Source organism: Pipra filicauda, unplaced genomic scaffold (genome assembly GCF_003945595.2).
Source record: "Pipra filicauda isolate LSUMZ 115617 unplaced genomic scaffold, ASM394559v2 scaffold501_size416358_pilon, whole genome shotgun sequence".
NCBI lineage: Eukaryota > Metazoa > Chordata > Aves > Passeriformes > Pipridae > Pipra > Pipra filicauda.
In genome coordinates this window covers 264,640-288,851 of record NW_024104645.1, presented here as the reverse complement: position 1 = coordinate 288,851, position 24,212 = coordinate 264,640, and the positions used below count along the sequence as shown (strand labels likewise).

Below are 24,212 nucleotides of genomic sequence, written 5' to 3'. Positions count from 1 at the left end.
GCCAAGGTGAGTGTTCCTGCAATGCATATTTAACGCCTCTGGTCCCAGAAAAGTGATGCATTCACACCCTGAGTGACTCCAAAGGCAGCACAACTGCACTGACACAGCCTGGAATGTGGCCCAGGTAACAAAAGCCATCTACATGTCGAGCATGACTTATCCACAAGTTTAATAATGGATGTAAAGTCAGAGCTGATGGTGTTAATACTTAATTTCGGTGTTGATTTATTATTTATACATACCTGAAAACATATACACACATGCACTTATTTTCAAAACAGCTTTAGAGGAACTGAAACAACATACAAAAAGGAACATCTAAATTATCAGGTTTAATTTAGATCTAATTAATAATACAAAGTATTTAAGACTCTACAGCGCTGCCAAAATATCTGATCTTGTAAACAGTGTTACCTCGCTAAGGAGGCCTATTCTCCCAGGAAGTTGTGCCACTTAGGCTGAACTGCTGCACTTGTTCTCCCTCCCTACTTCCTTAATTGCAGCATTACATCCCTCTTCAAAAAACTTCCATGTTCCAACCAAAATCCGTTCCTTTGTGTGACATGTGCATTTATTGATGTTGTCCCTTCACTCCCACAGAAGACACCATCACATCCTTCACATCAGCCTCTTGCAAGCTTCAGCTTTTCATACTTAGAATCCCCTGTCCACTGGCATATTTAGCACAGCATATCAGAATCTGCCATCTATAAACAACCACTGTTGTAAACAAAACTCCTCGGTGTTGTGACAGAAAAAGTCAAATGCAAGTTTCCTAGTTTAGATTCCCGAGGCTTAATCCATCGTGACCTTTGAGTATGTTCTATTTTTACCCAGAAAATTCCTTAATAGAAAAATCAGCATTCACCCAAGATAATCACAGAAGTCCTTAGTAGTTCAACTCATAAAACTGTATTAATTCATCTGAATTTCAGAACTGTGAGTACACGTCCTTTTTTTTTTTCTTTCTCTAAACAGCAAGAAAAAGTGTAGTGACAGTAACTTACTAAATCCACATTAAATTCTTTGTAATTACACCCTGTACCCAGAATCTAAGTTCCAGGGCATACAGTATCAGTTTAAGGTAACACATATGAAAAAACAGTGTCTGCAGCAAAACCAGACCTCTAATTTATCAAATGGTAAATTACAGAAGTGATCAGTTTCCTAAAAACAAACCTTAAACATGCCTTGCACCATTGCAGAATTTGGACACATGCAAAATGACGTTTTCATGGGAAAATTCTCAGTTGCCATGTACATCCAAGTCCTACAAAGTCTTCCCGACTCCAAGTGAGACCACCTGTGTGTGTAATGTATTACTGCACTTCTGCAGACAGAAGGGTTGGGATACCCTTCTGCACACAGAAGTGTGAGGATGCTCAATTCAGCTTCTGTAGCCAAATGTTCTTTGAAACAGTGCATGTGGAGCCAAAGTTCCCAAACATGAACTCCAACTGCCCTGCTTCTTACAAAACACCACTGACACTCAGGCGATAGCACAGCAGCCCACACTGCTGTTGCACTTCCCTTGTAGTCACCCAGGTGTAATTCCCTCCAGCATTTAGACAGGCTCTGTGAACACAGCTGCTTTGCTTTCTCCTCTACAGCACAAAGAAGCAGCCAAAAAGAACTGAAAAAAACTTATTTCCCACTACGACACTAAATAAAACCAGACATGGTTCAAAGACACGTCTTAAGTCAGAATATGTGTTCCCAAAGTCCCAGGACAGTCAGTCTAAGACACTTGAAGAGACTGCAGAGGAGGGAATATGTTGGACATTGGTCTGAGTCTGAGGTTGAAATCCACCACAGCAACCCACACCAGGGTAAGTTCTTGAATAAGTGCCAAACGAGATCACTGATTGCTTGAACACTCCAAAGATCTTAATTAAAAGGTGACCAAAAAGAATAAGTACAAAAGGGAGAAGTTAATGTCAAAATTGCCTGTGTCCTCTGAAAAGAACAGGTCTGGTGGAAGCTGCCACAAGTTTGTAAATACCCACTCTTAGCCTAGTTTGCCTGGGCATACTGCAGGCTTAAAATAGTGAGCACTAAATTAGAAGCTGAGTTAAGAACCTTCGAAAATCTGCCCCTATAATAGCAAGACCTATCAAGGATGTGAATGCCACCTAGAAAGGTTACTGATGTTTGTCTCTCAATTCTGGAAATCACTACCCTAATCAACCCATGAGCTCACTCTGTTACAAGTTCTGCCAAAGTTTTTGACATGCATGTATTCCTCTATCAAAAAACAAGTCCCAATCAAAGAATAACTGATTTCTATTGAAGAAATAGTAATAATCCTGGACACTAATTCCACTCTTTTCACCTAATGTATAACCAGTTCACTGAAAATTAATATGCTGATACTTACAATATACTTGTAACTGAGGAAGACCACTTGTAAAGAAACTGTGCAAAAGTACATCAGGACTGAGATTAGTCCTCACATGATCTAGCAAACTTTACTGATCAGAAACTAAAAGGTTTCAGGCACATTCCTCCAACTACTTCTGTTTTAATAGTTGAGAGACCTTAATGTCATTTTTAGTATCTTGGCAAGACCAAAACTTTCAGCAGTATGTTGGTTACCTCTGAAACATGTGAATAATCTTGAGAATTTTGTTAGGATATGCAGCAGGAACTGCACTGCAGGTAATGGAAGAGACAGGCCTGGGTGCCTCTCTTGTCCAGCAAACATTCCCACTGCATATCACCTTACAGATCTTATGGATATATTATCTTCTTCCATCAACCCCAGACAATCTGATTCATAACAAAAAAACAGTAAATAAATCATCATGATTTCGCTTTCAGATAAAGGCATTGTGGAGGAAAATGACTGTAAGTAAGTTTTCCCTTGACTGCATACCATATATCAAAGCAAAAGCTGCAGCAGGAACACCGGACAGGGCTGTACTTCTCCACAAATGCGACCTGACAACTTGTAGCAACAACATCAGGGTGTCCAACGAAGCATGATTGGACAAGGACTTGCCAGAGGACAACGAATGTGCTGAAGAGACTGACAGCGACAATAATGTGTAATATGTGGATGTCTAGCAGGACAATGCATTAAGGATTTCAAAATACACGTTCGTGAACATGATTTTTTTTTAAGCATAACTCCACATCCTAACGAGGGCAGCAAATATCTCTAAGTTCTTCCTTTTTTTTGCAATTACCATGACACACACGTCACAAAATGCAGTCCCCTGTGTTTTGTAACTGGCACAGCTGCTTGCCTACAGAATGGACCTTAAACCAGACTTAACTCATTTTTAATAAGGTAGATAAAATTAACTTTCTCCCTCATTTATGACAATTATTTGTGCTTCAAGACAGTGGATGAAAAGAAATTTTAGAGACATACATCTCTCAACAGTTCAGGTATCTCAAGGTATCTTCTTCTAACAAAATATCCCCCTCTATGTATCTCGCAGATATATTATACATGTACATCAGTATATTAATAACAGTACATTATTATGCATCTGCATTCATATGATTAATAGTAGTTGATTAGTAGTATATGTTCTGTAATATTGCTACATTATGGGAGAAATAATATGTTACAATTCCTCTCAAATCTTAGCAGAAACAGCTTAAAACTGATAATCCTCTCTGGATTTGGGTTAAGTCCTACAAACACACAGAGAGGTTCTACTTAAATTATCTGTTCCCAATACCAGGTCCTGACAACCAGTGGAGATACCTGCCACTGTATTCAGCAGTGCAAGTCGACCACTACTGACATGCTAAGTCAGGAATCTGAAACAGGCTTAATTTCCCCAAAAAGAATTTTCAAACTGCTGTGTAACACCATACCAATTAGAATTTCTTCCATATTAAATGCTAGATACATGATTTTCGAGCCAGGCACACCACAGATATCTGACACAGTGTCATCCATTCAAGAGAAATCCTACTAAAAGAATGGTTCTGCTAATTAGACTGTTGGCACACACACGGATTTTGCCATTTGACAGATTTTCTTCCCTAGCTTCAAACAACAAAAAAATTTAAATTGCTTTCTCACAGATACTGAGCAAGAAGAGATAAAACTCAAAATGGCCCTTGCTGCACATAAACACGACAATAACATAACACTGGAACATCTCCTGTCAAAAATCAGTATTTTTAAAAGTCATATAGAAAATACTACTTTATATTCTAAAGGGTAAAATCATCTTTTTATTTAATCACAAAGTGGTTTTCCTCCTATTTTTCTTCACTATGGAAACTAATGATAACAGTTTCTGTGAGCAGACTGCTTTTCCCATGTATTTGCAAACACCCTTTGCAGTATCAAATCTAAGCCCTGTCTACAGCTCTCTTTTCAATTTATACAAAAAACTGAAACTAAAATTATAAACTCTAGTCCAGAGCTTTCTCCTGCTTTAGCCGCTTAATTCCCTATTAGAGTCAACTTGTGTATCATCAAAAATCCTTCTTAGGGCAGCTCATCCTGAAGTCTGCTTTTTTTCCTCTCTGATATTCCCTCCAGTTGGAATTACTTCCTTTTAACTTAATATTACTGACAAAAGCTGCAGCATTGAAATTCATTCCAAATCACCAAAATCAATCTTCATAATCCATTGCTGTAACCTCATCACAGGTATCTATCTATAATTGCTTATTTTTCATGCCTATCTGTGGTTGAAAACTGATAAACAGAAGGATTTATGACTCTGAATTCCAACTACATTAGGTAAGATAATACACCAGCTGGCCCAAGTTTCTGCTCATGGGAAATATGTGATATGTCACCACTCACAATTTTCATCCTTTGGAAAAAAAAACAACAAACCAAATCAAACAAACAAACAAAAAAAAACCCACAAGCAAAATACTCGGTAATTTGCTGAGAAGTTTAATCATAGTAAAAAGGGGAATAAACGGTAATAAGTCATTAAAAAAACAGAAAATTTGAGAAAGAGTCTCTAAAATATCTTTCTCAACCTTCTAGATCCACAGAGTTAATGGAATCATTTCTCTACCGACATTCTCTGCATAAGTTACACATCAACATAATCTCCAGCAGAAGCATTTCAAAGGATGTCAGAGTTTACCTCCATAGTGTCCCTGGGTGTTAAGACTTCCATCACTGTGTGTTGGACCAATTTCAGCACTGCACTACACCTCTTTTAACTTTTCAATAGATGCAAAAACCACAGGCTCCCTCAGCAAAGTGATTTGGTAAAATCAGAATTACTGTTCATCCAAGAACATTCCTTCCAAGTCCACAAGGCCCATAATACAGACAGGATTTGTACAACATATAAAATCTTCCTAGGTTAAGACAAAATTCACTTTATCGCAAGGAAGTCACTTCTCCAAGAAAAAGCATGAAAACCTGTTATTTCAATGCCTTTCAGAAAAGGCACAGTGCAGATCCAGGGCACTGTCTAATTCCAGCCTCCCCACTGGATTCCTTTCTCCAAGTCTCCACAATGAGCACACTTTTAGCACTGAGAGGCTTTTATAAAGGCAGCAGCAAATATATAGGAGAAAACATAACATTTTATATTAACTATTCAAAGTTAGAAATCTACCCTTTGGCAAGACATAAACCACATTTGTGTAATAAAATAAACTGTTACTATTAACAGCAACCTTAATACTACTATACTGTGAAGAACACTCTTCATCCAAAAAGTTGTGAAGAATTTCTAATAAAGGGTGTCACAAGCTTGTAAAATAATTACCATCTTTTCACATCAAATTTAAGATATATAGAGAGGAACTTAGTATTAAGAATGAACAGAAAGCCCTCTCAAAATCATGAACCTCTTGGACAGTCCAAGTTAAAAACTTGTCAAAACTGAAGAACGTACTGGAAATTACAAGAAATAACCACGTTTCTTGTAATCAGAAACAACCACTCCAGGTTTTTCACGAGTTCTTTATGGCTTTACTGAATCCAGGTTTATCTGAAAAAAACTCTTTTGTTGGTGTTCACCACTAATTTTCCAGGAAAGGGTTTCAACAATCAGTAACATGAGCCAGTTCCTCCAACCTGGGATCGCAGCTGGGTTATAAAGATTCACTGGGCTGCACACAGATACTGCAAACTAATAAATCCTGTCATTTCATACAGCAACTAGGAACAAAAATATTCTCCCACCTACCAACCATGTTACTCCAGGGGTGGCAGGAAGGAGGAGAAGGATTTAATACTTAATCATTCAGTTAACAGCAACTTTTGAAGGTTACACTGGTTAAACCAAGCCTTGAAAATCATGTGTGCTGAAACAGTCCAACTGCAATTTCAAACACTGTAGGTCAGAGTCGCCTCTAAACCCATCTCTTTTCACCATGTCAAATTACAAAAGATGCTGTCAATCTGTGAAATCCAACGTATTCTCAGACTTCTGATTGCATTAGGATTATATGACTGTCTTTTCCCTCAAAAATCCAATGGATAATTCTATAAGACGAGACTTGAAAAATAAAATCCTTATATTCATTAAAAATGTAGGCTTCTCTGCATCAGTGTAATTGATAAAACTGACAATGCCAGATATTCTGATTTAAAACATCTGACAATAGAGAATATGTAGTTGACTGAACATGTCTCTACAATTGTGGACAAACATTATACGTTCCTTGAATGTACTGAGGGCAGAGGTATTATATTATCATGATTAAGCAATAATGGGTGAGAAGCTAGGTTGCTCCTGGCATTTTCAGGTCATTTCAATTTATTTTTAAAAGAAGATTATGAGAGTGTTAAAAGTCTTGCAAGCCTTGAGGTTAATACTGGTATTACATACTGCTCTACATCTACCAGCAAATTTAAGTATTCAAGCTGGTATTTTTGGGTTTGTGTTGGTTTTTTTCCTTAAGTTTTTCCAATTTCTAAGACTTTTTCTCTAAATAGACAAATATTCTTTGAAAACTGGGGGGGGTTGTTATTTGTTTGGGTTACTGCAAGTGAAATATTTTGGGGTTGCTTGAGAGGATGTTGCTGTTTTGAAGTGGCTTTGCAAATATCATACTGTAGTATTTTAAAACCTCACTCTATAATAGGTCTTCATGTAAAATACCTACTGACTTAAAGTTTGGGAAGATACATTTTCAGAAAAAAACATCTTAAAGCCCTAAGCCTCTAGCTGCAATCAGGAGAAATCTCTTTTCCCATTTTCAGACCATAACATGAGATAGAAGCTACCGGTTATTGTACCCAGTCCTACTGTATATCCTTCAAAAAAAATAGGACCATTAAGCACAAACATTTCTCTACTGCCATTTCTGAAAATTCCTGAGGTATATGATGGGCTACTTTTAAGTGCAGTAGTTTGCTCATTCATAAAACATAAACCTTCTAAAGATATAACTTTGATGGGCTCAAGCTGGGGACAGCCCACATTCCCTCCTAATATGCCTCATCTTTTCTGCAGATAGAATAATGACAGTCTGGCATGTCTCTGCTCCTTACCATCATATGGCTTTAAAATAGAAGTTAAAGCAAACCAGAAAACAAAAATAAACAAAACATCAGAAGAGCTCAATGATCATGGCAGAGTGGTTCTTAACATGGTTATCACCTTAATGTATTTTAATTGGTAATTTATGTTATCAGAGATTTCCCAGTGTGGCATCCATCTGCTGGGAGTGGCAGACAGAAAAACCAAGCATGCCCAGGTAATGAAATAATAATCACAACAGACATCCTTAAATAACAAAGCATGTGTCTTAATAAATGATTGTTGATTGCCAAAAAGCATTATCATAAGAAGAGATCCTGGCTAAAGCAGTAGCAGCTACTGGGTCACTGTAAAATGGGAAATTCTCTTGAAATTTTTCCTTAGAATTTCTTGGGGAAAATCTAAAGAGAGAAAAAAAAAAGGATAAAAATGCCACTACAATCAGTAGCCTCACCAACAGAGCCTGCTGTAATTTCTTGGATCATTATGGAATCACAGAATGGTTTGGGTTGGAAGGGACCTTGAAGGTCATCTCATTCCAACCCCCCTTGCCATGGGAAGGGACACCTTCCACTACACCAGGTTGTTCCAAACCCCTTCCAAGCTGGCCTGTATGTTCTATAATTTATTAGTTCTGTCAGATTATCAAATTTGTGCTGAAGTTTAGTTAGATCTTGTTCATTTCTTTTGCAGAAACTGAACGCTTGAGATGATAAACAGCCAGAAGATCTAACCAGCTTTGGTGTTCGAGCAGTCTCACAAAGGTATTTTTAATCTGACTGCCTGCAGTAGAAAGCAGATCATTTCAAAACATTCAGACTGATCAAACAACAACGCAGTGCTCTAGAGCTTCCCCAGACATTCCTTTTTACCACAAATCAGTAACATTCCAAGCCTGTAAACACCCATAGCTGTCCCAAATGCACCTACAATGTACATTCTCTTTTGACTTAATAGCACGAAACCCATCTGCTGGATAATAGATGATGATTTCAACTTGAGCTCAGCTTGATGTGTAACTGTTAATATGGCTGTAATTTACAGAAGAGGTAATAAGAATTGTAAAAGGCAAAACATCATCCAGAAGCTACCTAATTCTTAGGGATGATCCCCCCAGAATCAATAGAGCTAGTAAGGGACTAAGGCCTCAGATAAAATTAAAACAGATGATCCTTGACTTCCAAGCATGAAATCCTTCAAGGTTGAATATATTACTAAACTTGGTATCTCCACCCTCTATGTCAATTTAAACGGGAAAAATATACTTAAAATATAACTAAGTGCTGTTAACCGTTGGAAGGCCCTTGGTGAATCCTCTGATAAGAAAAAATGAGTGACAGGAGATTACAAAGCTAATGCCCATGGATCAAGTAAGGTCAAGGGAGCTTGAGACGACAGAGGATTAGAGAGACGGGATCTTTCATGCACTGCCCCCAAGCACTAATGGAATAATAATGGCTCCTTCTCAAATTAAAAGCTACCTCTACGTTAAAATATTAATGTGTATGACAGTCTAAGAAATTTTACCTTCTGTTCACTGGGTACAAACTTAAAACAGCATTATGCTTTTGCTAAGAATGAACTGTGTTCCCATAAATTAAATGGGATGAAATCTGAAATGCCACAAAAAACGTGAGCACAACCATTGGTCCTTGGAGGCTGAAGAATATAAACCAGGGCTGAGTGATCACTGGGGTCACTCAAGGAATCTCCCCCTCAAGGACCATGTGCCAAAAAACACATTCATGAAGTTAAGCCCTGAAATTTTGGAATTCTGCTTAACATCTTGTGGCTCAAACTCACGTATGAGGTTTTCTCGGTGTTTCTCTTTCGTTTGGGGTTGTGAAGTTTGTGTTTCAGTTTCTTTTAGTTAAAAAGTTTGTTAGTTATGAAAAATGTAAATATTGTCAGGCCATATTTCAATTTCAAAGGAGTGTTTTCATCTCTCAGGATTGATTTTTTTCTGTCCAATGGCAAGGTAGAACCTCAGAAACTTCCAGTGTCTGAAGGGGCTACAGGGAATCTGGACAGGGACTCTTGATCAGGAACTGTAATGACAGTTATGGGTAATGTGTACAAATTGAAGGAGGGGAAATTTAGGTTGGATATTAGGAAGAAATTCTTTACTGTGAGGGTGGTGAGACACTGGCACGGGTTGCCCAGGGAGGCTGTGGATGCTCCAACCCCGGCAGTGTTCAAAGCCAGGCTGGACAAGACCTTGAGCAACCTGTTCTAGTGGAAGGTGTCCCTGCCCATGGCAGAGGGGATTGGTACTAGATGATCTTTATGGGCCATTCCAAACCCTTAACATTCTGTGGTTGAAGCTCTCACAGCTGTCAACATACAGAGAATGTTTAGCACAAAGGCACACACACATCGCTGCTGAAACTGCAAAATCTAACTGCCAAGGGGCAGCAAGGACAGGCTGGGCTGCTCTGCAGGGTATGGTGAAAGAAGAGTCAAGGGACCTCACTGTCACTGAGCACGTCCTGAGACTGGTCACCAGACAAATCCAGAGGGATCAGTGGAGCAGGGAGCCAAGTGAGCAAGGCAGTGTTGGAGCAGGGGAGGCACAGTCAGGCACAGAGCACAGCCCTGGGCAGCCCAGGGAAGGACAGTAGCTCGAGCTCCTGGGACGTGGGGCAGAGGCCACAGACACTGCTGGTGACACCCACCTGTCTGATCCCAGCACAGTGTCAGAGCTGGCTTTGAACCCAGGCAGCCAAACCCAGGGAGCTCCAGAACGTGTCACTGCACTCCAGGACCTGACAATCCTGCTGGAACAGCCCTAATCTGACAGGGAACATCCTACCAAGTCTGTGAAAACTATCAGGCTTGACTGATTTGTGATCTCTATTTCTTTAAACTGATTTCTGCCTAGTTTTAAAGCTTTCTGCTAAGAATTCATGCAAGGAACTCACCTTAATTTGAAACTCCAGCAAAGGCACTATCTCCTCTCTCTTAACCAGGCCCCAAAATTGTTACTCCTCCAATCCACATCATTAAAAAGGCATTAGCACTAGAGGTCCAGATTATCTTCTTGACACTTGCTAGTAACTACTTACTGCCTCCAGAAAGCATAAAAACTATAGTAAAACTAAGTCTACACAGTATCAAATAACCACAAAGTGAATAGAGTTAGTAACATACGATTTCCTCTACAGAGTGCAGTTAATTTTACTGTAGCAGTAAAATACACACAATTATTTGTTATTTCAAAGAAAAAATAAATTTAAAAAAACAATTGTTTTTGGCATCTACATTAAAAAACAAAATCACAACATTTATAACTAAATTATGTCCCATCACAAAGTAACTACAGCATGTAGCTGCAGTGGTGATGACAATAATAATAGTAATCTGTCCACATCACTACCATTAATTTTAGAGCTCAACTGCAGCTTTGCCAGAAACCCAACTCTGCATGCTGAAGAGTTGTTCATACTGCAAATGCCCATCAAAGCTATCTCTGACACAGGAAAATGTGTATCAGCACCAAACCTATGGTCTTCTACTAAGAAATTCTCCAGATACTGAGGAGTGAGTCTGTTCCTTTGGTGGTCACTTGCCAAGCCAAGTGCAGTGAGCTCAGATAAGCTCACACCTTCCACAAGGTCCAACTCAGTGAGAAAACCCTTTTTCATGAACATGTGGAAGATCATCTGGATATGGAGACGCTGAAGGTCTGGCTGCATCTGGAACAGTATTTGCTTCTATGGAACACCAGCCTTGGACATGCTGCTGTGTTGATTATCCCACACAGAATTCAGAGGAAGTAAACAGAAAAGGATTTCAAATTCTATTTTAGCTGAAGCAGAAAAAAGAAACAAACATACAGCCTGTTACATACCCTTTGTACTCCTCTGAAGAAAAATTCAGGAACAGGACATCTCCTACACAGTCCCCTTTATGAACTGAAGAGTGGGGGCTGTCACATAAATGAGGAAAAAATACTACTGAATGTTGCCTTGTTGCCATATACCAATCTTCTTGTTACTATTTTGGGAATGCTCCATGGGAGGGGGGCAGAAATCATTTATTCTTCCTAGCAATGCATTAGGACCACTTGTGGCACAATGCTTTTAAGCATTCTTTACTACTTTAGGTAATGAAGTGCACATTACAAATGAATCACAATAAACTACATTGAAAAGATAAAGGGAAAGAGGGTAGACTTTATATGCTAAAGCTTTTAAACATCTTGTCTTATCCTTGATATCATTGCCTGGGTTGAAGAAGAGACTAATGACAGAATTAATTACTGGTTAATTTTCAGTTCTCAGTTACCAGGTGGCAAGAATTAGGGGAAAGTGGAAAAAAAAATTAAAGAAATTAATACAACTTTATACCACTTGAACATAAATTGACATCTGACACCATAAGGTCTAATATTAGAGAACTGTAGCTGCTGGAATGTTTATGGTTACGTACAATGTAAAGTAAGTGAACACAAATGTTAAAAGCAAAGTAAAACAACTGGAAAAAAAATCTGAACTTGAATGTTTACTCACAAGAAAATTTAGTGTAACCATCTCTGCATTTTAATTCACCCTGAGAGCTCACTTCTGTAAATACTTCCTGTGTTTTCTCTTGGAGCTTTTGCTATATACTGTATCTTTCTTATTTCAGACTATTAAAACATGTAGTTGTGCTAGTCATCTTTCTCTCTCTCCTATCCCATCCTTTTGGTTATCTTTTCTCAAATTACTGTAGTTTGAATAGCAAGAATGGAAAGAGACACAACTTGCTAGATCTGTTTGAAAGTATTATGTTAAATGTATTTTAACTCCTACAAAACGAGGATGTAAGCACTCTGCAACTTCAAAGTTTTAAAGTTCTCAATTCATTATTAACCTTTAACTGATGAAAACAATAGTATTAATAAAGGTGTATTTTGAATTTACTCTCCTTTAAACCAAGAAACTGAAAATCACCAGTATCTAAGGCATATCATTTGTACTGCCCACAATTAATTGCTCTCTACCTAACCTGAGTCAGAACCTAGTTCTACATATTTCTTAGAGATTTATTCTCTTACTAGTACATACTACTAACAGTAATGTGTCAGGCTAGTGGAAATACTCCAAAGGTGAAAAAAATCCCCCTGAATTTAAGTCAGAAGTTGTTTTGGATTATTTCTAACTGCAGAATTGCTTTGGAAATGAAACTCAGGTGTGACAAGCTTTGTTCCAGGCAATCTCAGACTTCTATATTCAGACTAGATAAGAGCCAAAACAATCACAAAGGTGAGAGTAGCAGTAACCGCGGGCTACCACTTTTCTAACATCATCATCTTGATCCTGACAGAGGGAGCTGCGACACCAACAAAGGGCTGACACCTGAGCTACCTGACAGAATAGGTGAACATCCCAGCAGCACACTCAGATTGACCCGATGGATTTTGTCACTGCCTCGGAGTAATGACATCCCCCTTGGCAGGTAGCCTTGCTCAGGATTGAGTAGCGAGCATAGAGCAGGGAAAGCACTTGTGTTTTGGAAATTGGTCTATCAACCTCTTGGTCTGCAGCCAAAGCTCAAGCTGGAACACAGCACAAAGCCAGCGCGAGTGACTGACATCAACACAGCGACAGGCACAACAAAACCCAAGGGAGAAACAGAGGAGGATCTGAGAGTTGCTCCTCAGGACCTGAGTGAAAGGAGTTGCTGCTGGAGCCTCCTGCAGAGGGGGAAGTATCCATGTCACTGAAACTGTCAGCACTAATTAGAACCCTGCAGGCATCCTCAGGGATTTAACAGACACCAAGGAATAAACTACCTCTCACTCCTGTGGGCTGCCCCTCGGTCAGAAAACAGGCGAGATAAGGGAAAGGATCGCGTGGGAAGCTTTTCATCTCTCCCGCCTGCGCTGCTCTGTGGCTGAGGGAAATCACTCCAAGCAGCTGCAGTGCTGAGAAGTTAATCGTTTTCACAACCACTAGAAGTCACATAATGCCAAACCCTTCCTAAACCTTTCCAAGATAAAATCAGGCCAAACAACTTATTTTCTGCTGATACGATTTTCTCTAGAATACTCATCCTGGGCAATCTTCAGAACATTGCTACAATCACAAGTAACATGAAAATAACAAGACACGTGGTGAACATGCACAGACATCCACCATCCAGTAAATTAAAAATATGCTTAAATTACGCTGTATTTTCATAGGTGGAAAATATTTGCCAAGGTGGCAATTAAAAACTCAAAATGGATTTTTGAAAGCAAAAGATGAGATCAGTAAATGAAATTAACTACTCTGCTTGAGTAAGAGCCTGCGATTGATGACAATTTAAGTCACAAACGTGCCATTTTAATAGTGCACACAGGACTTCTCAGATTTTTTTTTTTTAAAAAAGCAGCCACATAACTGCAAATGCTCCATGTTTGTACAAACCCATCTTATACTTTTGAGTCAAACACACAACTTTAACAGTGACTCAAAAGCGAGTGGCTTCAGCTCCATGCTTCAAGTGAGACATTTACAGGACGAGAACTATAGGGAACATTTTAATAGGAAACACCTGTATGGAAGAAGTGCGGCATATCTAACATGCTGTGCCTTGACACACAGGTCAAGGCACAGCATGTGGGTCCCTTCCAACTCAGAATACTCTGTGAAATATTACATATTTTCCATGCCACTCATTAATGACTGAGAATTTTAACCGGTGAAATACTTAAACTCTGCTAAACACCCTGGTGCTCCACGCATTGCCACCGAGCTCTACAGTCCACGCTCCTTAAGCCATGAAACGTTTCTTGTCACCTCCAGTGCTTTGATATCAACAATTCACAGATTCAAAAGACCAAAACTACGTTCTACAACATAACAGCACGTGACACCTGACGCTAGACCAGCGTTAGGTGCTGCTTGTCACCTGGGGACAGAAGCTGATGGGACAAGACCACTACTCCGAGTAAGTCGCAACTCCCCTCGCGGCCGCAGCCGCCCGTGCCCGCGGCAGCCCCGCGTCCCCCCGCCCGCCCCGCACGCACCTCTGCGCTCCTGGACGCGCACCACGATCTCCCAGGCGGCCGCCGCCTCCCTGTCCAGGGCCGCGCTCAGCACCACCTCGCCGCTCTCCCGCTCCACGCGCACCGGCGACTCCTCGACGGGCGGCGACAGCAGCTCGAACCAGGCGGCGGCGAAGCGCGCCGGGGCCAGCGCGGCCAGGCGGGTGCCCGGGCGGGCGTCCTCGGGCAGGGCGAGCGCCAGGGGCGCGGCGGGCGGCAGCGCGGCCCGGCGGCGGCGGGGCGGGGGCGGCGGGAGGCGCTTGGGCTGCGGCAGCACCTCCAGCTCCAGGGGCTCGCTGAGCAGCGCGGGCCGCCCGCGGTCCCGCGCGTAGAGGCGCAGCGGGATGGGCGCCCGCAGGTGGAGCAGGGAGCGCACCAGCACCACGCGCCCGCTGCGCGGCACCACGAAGAAGTGCGCGCTGCGCGGGAGGGCGAAGTAGCGCAGCTCCGCGTTGGCGCCCGCGTCCGCGTCCTCGGCCCGCGCCTGCCACACCTGCGACTTGAGCGCCAGCGTCTCCTCCACGCGGAGCTGCGCGGGGCCCGGCCCCACGAAGCGCGGCGCGTTGTCGTTGTCGTCCAGGACGCGCACGGTGAGCGCGGCCAGCTCGGCGGGCGCGGCGCCGCGGGGCGCGCAGCGCTTGCAGCACAGCGCCAGGCGCAGCGAGTACAGCGCCCGCGCCTCGCGGTCCAGCGGCCGCCGGGTGCGCAGCCACACGCGGGCCGTGCGCGCGTCCAGCGCCGCCTGGAAGTGCGAGTGCCCCTCGCCCAGCAGCTGCAGGTGCCAGCGGCGCCCCTGCACCTTGGCGCACCAGGGCTCGGGCCCCAGCCGCGTCAGCGGGATGCTCAGCCCGCGCACACGCGTGCCCGCCGGCCGGTTCTCCGCCACCTGCCCGTCGAAGGCGGGTGTCCTGCGCGGGGCGGCGCGGGCGGCGGCCGGAGCCCCGCACAGCAGAGCCCCGCACAGCAGCAGGAAGCAGCCGGCGGTGCCCAGCGCGCCCATCGCGGCTCGCAGTGCGCGGCGCTCCCGCGGCGAGTGGGCGGGCGGGGAGGGGCCGCGGGGCAGGGCCGCGCCCGGGGGGCAGCCGGGGCCGCCCCCGCCCTGACTCCTCCCGGCCGGGTTAGGGTGTCCCCGCCGGCTGAACTGTCCCAGTTACCCTGCTGATGGAATAATCTCCTCCGGCCCCCCACCTTCCCCAGGAGCCAAGTTCTGCGTCCGCTCACCCCGGGTGATGTCCTGCAGTCTGTCGCGTGCGTCAAACAGGCTCCCCCAGCTCTCTGAAAACATTTTATTGTTGATTTCTTGATAGCTACCTGTTCTTGATAGCTACCTGAGAGCCGGTTTTGCTCTCAGCTTGTACCTGAGCCTAAAGTCACATCCTTGGTCACAATTAATCAGCTCTCTAATGCCTCCCGATTTACGAAGGAAAAAAAAAATTCTAGGTGAAATGTAGCTTAGCTAGAGAACGTTTCTGGTTATATAAATAGCAAGAAACGTAACCCAACATTTATTCAACTCTGTTGGATTTTCAACATAAGTAAAACTAAAAAAAAAAATAAAGCTAAATTTCACCATTAAAGTTAACTGGCTACATAAATCAGCTATGTTGCAGAAAAAGTTACTAGATTCTAGATTTGATACTAGATACTAGATTTGAAGTTCCTCTTCAAAACAAAACTGTGCTTTCAAAAATAAAGTCAAACACAGTATAAAATGGAATTAGTTATTTTTATGTAGTACACGAATAATTTAAGATTAAGAATAATTCTGAGATAAAAGAACAGCAAAAAAAATTAAAAATACTCCATATTCATCACATTACTCAAATTTCATGAGACTGAATAATGTTTAGTTTTCTTATGAACCAAACAGTGCATCTTCCTTATTCACAGTCCCACCCAAGACTGTGAAAAAGTTCATAAACACAGTATTGTACCTTTCTGTAAGTCTTTTAGAGAATCTGTTTGCCTTTTCGGGGATGTGACAGTCCAGTATCAAGTAGGAAGACTATGGGAGACTCAGAATTAAAAGTCCAAGTGCTCCACTATTACCAATGGGGAGTGACCTTCTCTGTTTCATCCCGCAAGTAATTAAGGAGATACCAATCATCAGCCTCACACATTAATATATTCTCTCCATTTATGCCTCATATCGAAATCTGTGTATAAAAGCAGCCTCCAATAAGGGATATCATCTTCAGGGCTTTTGTGGAGGCTTTTTTTGGTCTTAAAACAGAAAATTTGTGACGTCTGTGGATTGTGTACAGAACAAAGGGCAACAAAGATTGGAACGGGATGGGAAGAACTCATAACTTGGTCACAAAGATTTACATGGCTCCAAGAACTTTCCCAAGAGTTTCCTAACTAGTAGGATACTACGAAGAACCTACAACTAGTATTTGATCAAAATTTGATCAAACTATTTTGTGAGATCATTTTAATGAGTTCTGTTTTCTACATCCATTAGGATTTCTCTCTGTAAAAAACTGTGAAAATATACCAGGAAAGGAACTACATTGTGAATGGTCTTTCACTTCTGCATCAAAAATTCAACAGATAATTAATTTAGAAACCAATGTGGTTCTAACAGATTTCAAAGATGAACCTCATTCATAATTTCAAATGCAGAATTCAACCTACATTAAAAAAAATGATGATTTAAATTAACATATAGACAGGAAACTGGGAGATTTCATAAAGATTTTTTAGGAAAAAAAATAGAGACTTTATACCATTGTTTGTTAAAAAAATAAAAGGATGGTGATTTTTATAGTTCACTGCCCTATGGTAATCGTAGACAAATACTTGAGGCTCTGTAATCCTATTACCAACTCTGCAACTTAGTGGGAATCTAAATTGGTGCCCTGGATATTGTATAGTCAGACTCCTTCTGACTTTAGCCCATCTCCAGAAATCCTGACCACATGGCTTCAGGTTTTTCACTTCACGAGTTTATGGAGATCTAGAGAGTATAATAAACTTTACACATCATTTACTTCTTTTTCCTGACTGGAACAACACTCTCTGAGATTCCACCAGGGTTCTCTGAATGTCCCAGACCATTCTCCCACTTACAGCAACTTCCTCAATTTCTGTGCTCTAACTTTGGATTTGACAAGATGCACCAGTTCTTGTACTAATGTGCAAATTCTTGTACTAATCCAAGAATTCTTTTCTTGCTCCTGACTTGAATTACCTGTGTGCATCTCTTACTACAGTAACTTGAAGTTTCCCTCTTTTTGTTCTGTAAAAGCCAGGACCCTCAGGGTTTCGTGCCCAGGCTGCACAGATCCCTTCAAGGCTGGAGTGCAGGTGAGCATCAATTCCAGAGATCTCACACAAGCACAGATATCTCCTGGCCACACACAGCACCAAGTACAAGCAACCTGCTGGTTACTGAGGTTCACCTGTGGGATCTGATGATGGCAAGGCCAAGACAAAATCATTATCTCTGCCAATACTGATGAATTCGTATTTGGAAACTACAGAATTACAGTCTTTGTAACTCACTGATTTATACATTAATTTAAATTTATATGTAAATGTAAATGATAAGTATTTGATGCAGAATTTGCAGCTTACAAATTAGAATGCTTTTAAAGTATGAACAGGAAACATTCTGAGGAAAATCTTGCCTTAACCATATGGAACTGCACTGTCAATATTGAGGCAGGAGAGAACAGTGCAAGGCATTTTTCCTGGTTTACATATACCTTGTAGCTGAAGGGCAGGATGGCTTAGGGAAAAGTGGGACAATCAACTTTGCTTTTGATCAAAAGGCAGATATGCCTGAAGCAGTGAGTGCTCTTGACTGCCACATGCTTTCCAGGAGAAGAATGGGGCTGGAAGTCCCCTAGGATCTTTTACTATAAATAACTATAAATATATAACAATAACGGAATTAATCAACCCCTCTGGAGCAAGCTGCTGTGTATGTCATCTGGTGCACCTGACAGACATTACTCTCAAGCACTAGTTTAAACTCTCAGGAAGGGCTCTACTCTGCTGCATATCTAGACAAAGGAAGCTCTTCCCACACTATTTACTCCCCACTCATGATTCCACAAGTGTCTTGGCTCACAGCTCTGCAGGATCCAGCCCAAAGCGACACAACAGCCCCCGTGTGATTTTAGATGGTTTGTACATTGTCACTTTTTATAACAACACTTGTAGCTCCACTTCCTCAAATGCGAGTACAAGTGATAATCCTTTCCTGTATAATTTTGCAAATTAAACCTAAATTATTCAAAAGTACAGCTGCTGTTGTCTGATCCTTGCTAGTTCTTTATGCAGCTTTCTCTATATAAGTCACAATTTTTTCTTGGAATCCAGCACTTGAATGAGTGCAAGAAATACCTTCTGTCATGCTAAAAGCAGAAACCTTCCTCCAAAAGGGGAAAACCAATGACATTTTCGATATCTTTCAGTATTTTATAACAATTACTTTCCAGTTTATTTCAGGCAGCTGGAAGACCCTTTCTGCTGTTAAGCACAGTGTGCTCTATACAAGTCCAAGGAGATGTAGAACAAATTATTTAAATACAATAATGTTCCTAAAAAGACATACTTAGGCAGCCAGAAACACCTCCTACGAGACTTACAATCAAATTAAATGAGCTATACGTGCATATCAAAAAGTGAAACTGGAGGTGTGTTGAAATCAGGCAACACTGTCATGATAAATTGTCACTCAATAACATTCTAATGGTATGCTCTGTTTTCCCTGGTTGATGCTTTCCTGCTTCCCAATTTAAATACATTATTAATGATGTCAATAAACAGTTAGAAAAATGTTTCCAGAAAAGCTTTTCATAAACATCCTAAGTTTCACATGATAAAGTTTTTCTATTTCCCAGAATTTTGATATATGTGATGACACAGAAAGAGTAATTTCCCTTTTTTTAAAAAATGACCTTTGCATATGACTTTATCCGACTCTGTAAGCATTCGTTTTTCTCAAAACTATGCTACTTCCCTATAACTGCCTTAATAAAATGTCTGTGTGAGAAGCAGATTGTTGTTTTCACGTTCAATACCTAAACCACAACAAATGTATGTGCTCAACACTAAATCTTAGAGAACCTTCCTGAGAGTATTTTTCAGTTATTTGTTTACATGAAGGAAACATAAAGAATCCATTCATTCTTGCTTGTCTTTCCTATTTATAAGCATAATTCTCCAAAACTTCAATATCTTTTGCTTTGGTCATCACATTTCCCTGTGTTTCAGAATCCCAAACTATTTTTACCTCACCAGAACTAATCAGAAGAATTTACATTGTCAGAATTTGCAGATTTGGCAAAGAAAATGTAGCTGATTGCATCCTGCCAGGCAGGCTTCTGGTGAGGTGCTCAGCATCCAGCCTAAAGGGCTGCTGAGAAGCCTGGTCTCCCAGATTCCACCGTTCTGGGAAGCACATCATTGGACTGCAGCCCTATGGCTTGGGATGGGAAGGCTTCCAGGGTCTGGAGCAGACAACTGCCACAAAATCAGGGAGCCCACATCTGTCAGCCAGGAGATCTGAAAGCCACAGATGGACTGACCTAGATCCAGTGTAACACTCTTCCATGGAGACCTGCTGGAGTTGAGAGGGGTTTGCTCCTAGGTGGAAGGAACCAAATTTTTAAATATCACAAATCAGCACATTTAACAGAAGGGTACTTAAAACAGCCTTACACAGACTATCCTCTGAAGAGAAAATTTGTTTAAGTAACTACAAACATTGTGACAGTACCACACACTGGTGTCTGTGCTCATTTGAGGTGTCTTACACTGCACATCTCAATTAGCATGTGTCAGTCAGATCAGCAGTTATTATAAGAAATATTCTGGTTTAGTTGGTAATAAAGAATAGTATACTACCCACAAAGGCAGAAAGCCCCTTTAAAGTTTTAAAGTAATTAGCTCATCTTCATCTTTGAGAATTAAAGAAGCTCTTGAGTGATACAAATATTTTAATTTGTTTGACTTATGCTTCGAGCTCTTACATGTTAAAAATACTTTATCTTATTAATGCTGGAAATTTGGAAACCAAAGCTTATGGCTGCAATTAGGGCATATAGGAAACTTATAGAAGGGGATACAGAGTAGAGACAGTGGGTTAAAGTGAGTAACTTCAACATTTTTAATATGCATCTTCTATTGCATGGGCTCTTAATTAAATAGATAATTAGAACCAATAGTGTTCCATACCATTTAAAGTAGATTCTTTTCCACAGGCTACAGCAAAATGTAATAGTTGAAAAGCAAGAAATATTTCTCTTAACAATGAAAAAAAAAATCTACTGCATCTCTTACACCAGTGTCATTTCCAAAAATAAGTAAAAAACCAGCAGTAGTTCATGTTTGTTACTAAAGCAAGCAGACACTCACTGCACAGGAGAGAACTGCTGGGTTAGTGCATTTCATTTTTACACAGTAGTATCTTTTAATGGAGCCATGCTTCAAATTTATGAAGTTCAAATAATATGGAAGGGTTTGTTTGAGGTTGTTTTGGGGTTTTTTAAAGCAAAAAATAATTCTGGTGGACAACAAGGTTAAACTTCCAGACCTAAGTTTAGCAACAGTTTTTAAACTCCTAATTTTTTTTTAAAAAGTGAGACTACCTAATTTTATTAAATAAAACAATACTACTGGCAACTGCAATATCTTTCCTTCTAACTTACAGAGATATTTCTAAGTTGCCTACTCCCTGTTATTCACGGTTCAGATATTTATTTGGAATCTGGGGAACATGTGTTTCAGGAGAAGCAACGTTCATATTCAGCTGCAGAGAGAGCTAAGGAAGGAGGACAATCCTGACCTTATCTTACAGAAAGTGCTTAACCTGCTCAGCTGGTCTTCACATGGGCACAAATACAAAACCCAAAAAGGGAACAAACAATCCCATGTATAAGATTTTAGCCAAAAAAACCCAAAGGCATTCATGCTCTAATTCTTGATAAAGCACAAGAAAAAACACTTAACACAGATGTTTAAAAAAATTAAGGCATGAAAGCACACATAGCAACAAAAATCCCATTAATGGCTTCAGCCAGGTTAAAGTAACTATTGACACTTCTGTAGCAGAGCAAATCCATGAGTGATGGCAATCTTAAAAAAGGAAATACATACATACATATATAAATGTATAAATATATAGGTAGATAGATATACACACACGCACACACAAATTTAATGGATTTTCCCATGAACTGAAAGCTACACGTGAACTCAAGTACTTTGCAGGTGTTGGACTTAAGCTGTGATAATTTCCTACTGAAATCTGTAAGATACTTATTATCAACTTCACAGCTTCAGTATCCCACTTTTTATAAATATATATATATATAAAAATATATGTAAAGGAACATCTGAGTGTGCTCCTCAGAGCTGATGGCACTGCACGGATTATATTTTCTCTTTACCCTTTGAAATAAAATGTAATTAAAAAGTCTATCTATAAAATTGTAATGAATAATATTTTCCTTGTTTCACTCCTGTCTTTTACAATCTAAGATCTCCTCCCACATCATCATTCCATTTCCAGATCTATTCTACTGTACTTTGATATCATTGCATACAAATCTTTGCAGATCCATGACCCAGCCTGGGCAGTGTTTCTTCAGACTGTATTTATTCATTTAGTGCCCACTGCTGAGGCACCTGTTCAGTGTTGCATTGCAAACAATCCTCGTTAGCACTGGTATGTTTGTTATAGAAAAATTGAAATTAAAGGGGAAATTTTCTATGGCTTCAGTAAGCTTTGGAATAAACACAATATCATTGTGTAATAACTAATTAGATGCTTAAAATTCACTGTTAATTATTGAAGATTATATATTTGGGTTCTACTGCTGATGTAAATTTTTATTCATTTCTCTCATATCAAATACTGAATTTAGTTTTTTTTTTCTTTAAATATTAATTTTTTTTAAATATCTTAGTTTCTGCAAGGTGGAAAAATCTTGCAGTGCTTATTTTGAAGGCACTGCAATGTATGCCAATTTTTTTTAAAGGCCAAGAGCAAATTTTATGTGGCTAAATTGTACTAAAATTTTAATTTAGGCCGGAGATGACTAAGCAAGGATTTCATCAGGCAAGGATTTTGTCAAGCACGGATTTTTTCAAGCAGGGATTTCCAGTGTATCTTCCAATCAGAAGCACTAAACATGGAGTTTGCAGAGTGTTGTCACAAGTGTAGGTATTTTGTTTTATTTGCAATTGCTTGAGGAAGGAGGTGTTTTCTTCATTAGCTTATTCATGCATTGCCATTCTTCTGTTATGGCTGTAATATGATGTCATTCCAAGGATGATTATAAGGTCAATGTGAGCATTACTGAAAGAGACACACCATTTATAGTGATTAAAACCTTGTGGAAGAAATCAGAAGCATTTCTTGAGCCCTCTAGTGTCTGAGATGGAGTCTCAAAGGGCTCAGGAAGGATCCTGCTTATTGACATTGATACCCTTGAGATTTTTACAGATCTTTTACAGTACTTTTCCTGTCACTCTACTGATCTACTAATGTACATATAGTGCATTATTCCTTGCAACCCAGCCAATACTTAGCACCTTTCAGAGCTGACATTCTTAAAAAATACAAAATATTAGTTTAAAAAAAATGGGGGGAAAAAAGACTTTTTAAAGCATCTCTTTTCTGTTTACCATTTTTCATCAATATAAATGATATGCAGAATTCCGTGGATATATCAAATGTGTTTAAAACTTTCAGGAATCCACCATTTCTGCATCACATTTAAAGGTCCTGAATGCCATAAAGCAACTCTGCTGATACTGAAAAACCCGTGTCTGTCCTTCCATGCTTTCACATTGAGCTGCTCGGTTTGCAGAGGAAATTATAATACCTCCAAGCTGAAAAAGAAACTAGCCAAAAATCATACACAACCTAAAGCACTGTGCTGCATGACTCCAGATTCCTTTAATGAACTAAACTCTTCCTTTTTGCTTCCCGAACCTCACACTGTAATGGACAATAACTATGACAACACCTTCTCAAAACATGAAAGCTCATCAGCTGCCAGCTCACTGCTAATAAACTCATCCAAAACACCTTATTAAGTCATAACCTCTAAGTGTGTGAGCAAACAATGTGCAATCAAAACTCGCAACACAAATATCTATAAAGCGAGATGAAGTATTAGGATTACTGCGGCTTTCTCTGAGCGAAGCCAAGCATATGGTGGTAAAATGGAGCATGAATTTACAGCAGCAGAGATGCACGATATAGATTAAAGCTTCATCTGTGAGAACATACTGCACGGAAAAAAAAAAAATACAAAAAACCCCCAAACAAACCCTTTTTGTGTTTTCTGGTTTATGGCACGATGAGCACCAAATGCTGTTGCGTGGACCGAGGGCTCCCTCTGCTGCCAGCGGGGAAGGGAAAATGAACTAAAACCAAACCCTGCCTCCAAAGCCACTAAAAACGTGCTCCCGAAGTAGATTTTCAATTTATCAAGGACTAAACAGGCTATGCGAATGGATGAAAAGTTTTCAGGTAGGATGGACAGGCTCCTCTGATCCAATTAGAGCATGCAACGTGGAAAGAGCCAAAGAAAATTAGTTTTATCCAGCAATTCTGTCAAGCACTTGACACATTTTGTTACATTTTAAAACTAGACCAGAAATATTTGATAATTTATCCTTACAGAAACCTCTGGTTTTAGGAAGTTGTGGATTATTCATCCTGGTAGAACAGGTTTTCGTGTTCAAGTTGTTGCTTTGGTTAAATTAAATCTCAAAGCACAAGTGAAAGACCTACAGCCTCT

The 24,212-nt window shown here is 40.4% G+C and overlaps 1 protein-coding gene across 1 annotated transcript in view; it reads right to left on the bottom strand.

Moving 5' to 3' along the window:
* The window catches only part of LOC113992380 (neural-cadherin-like), a 62,063-nt gene extending 46,618 nt beyond the window's left edge, over positions 1-15,445 (bottom strand). Inside the window, exon 1 of the mRNA XM_027729596.2 lies at positions 14,428-15,445. Coding sequence (XP_027585397.2) covers positions 14,428-15,445 — 1,018 coding nt within the window. The remainder of the gene's footprint in view (positions 1-14,427) is intronic.
* Positions 15,446-24,212: the final 8,767 nt, after the last annotated feature.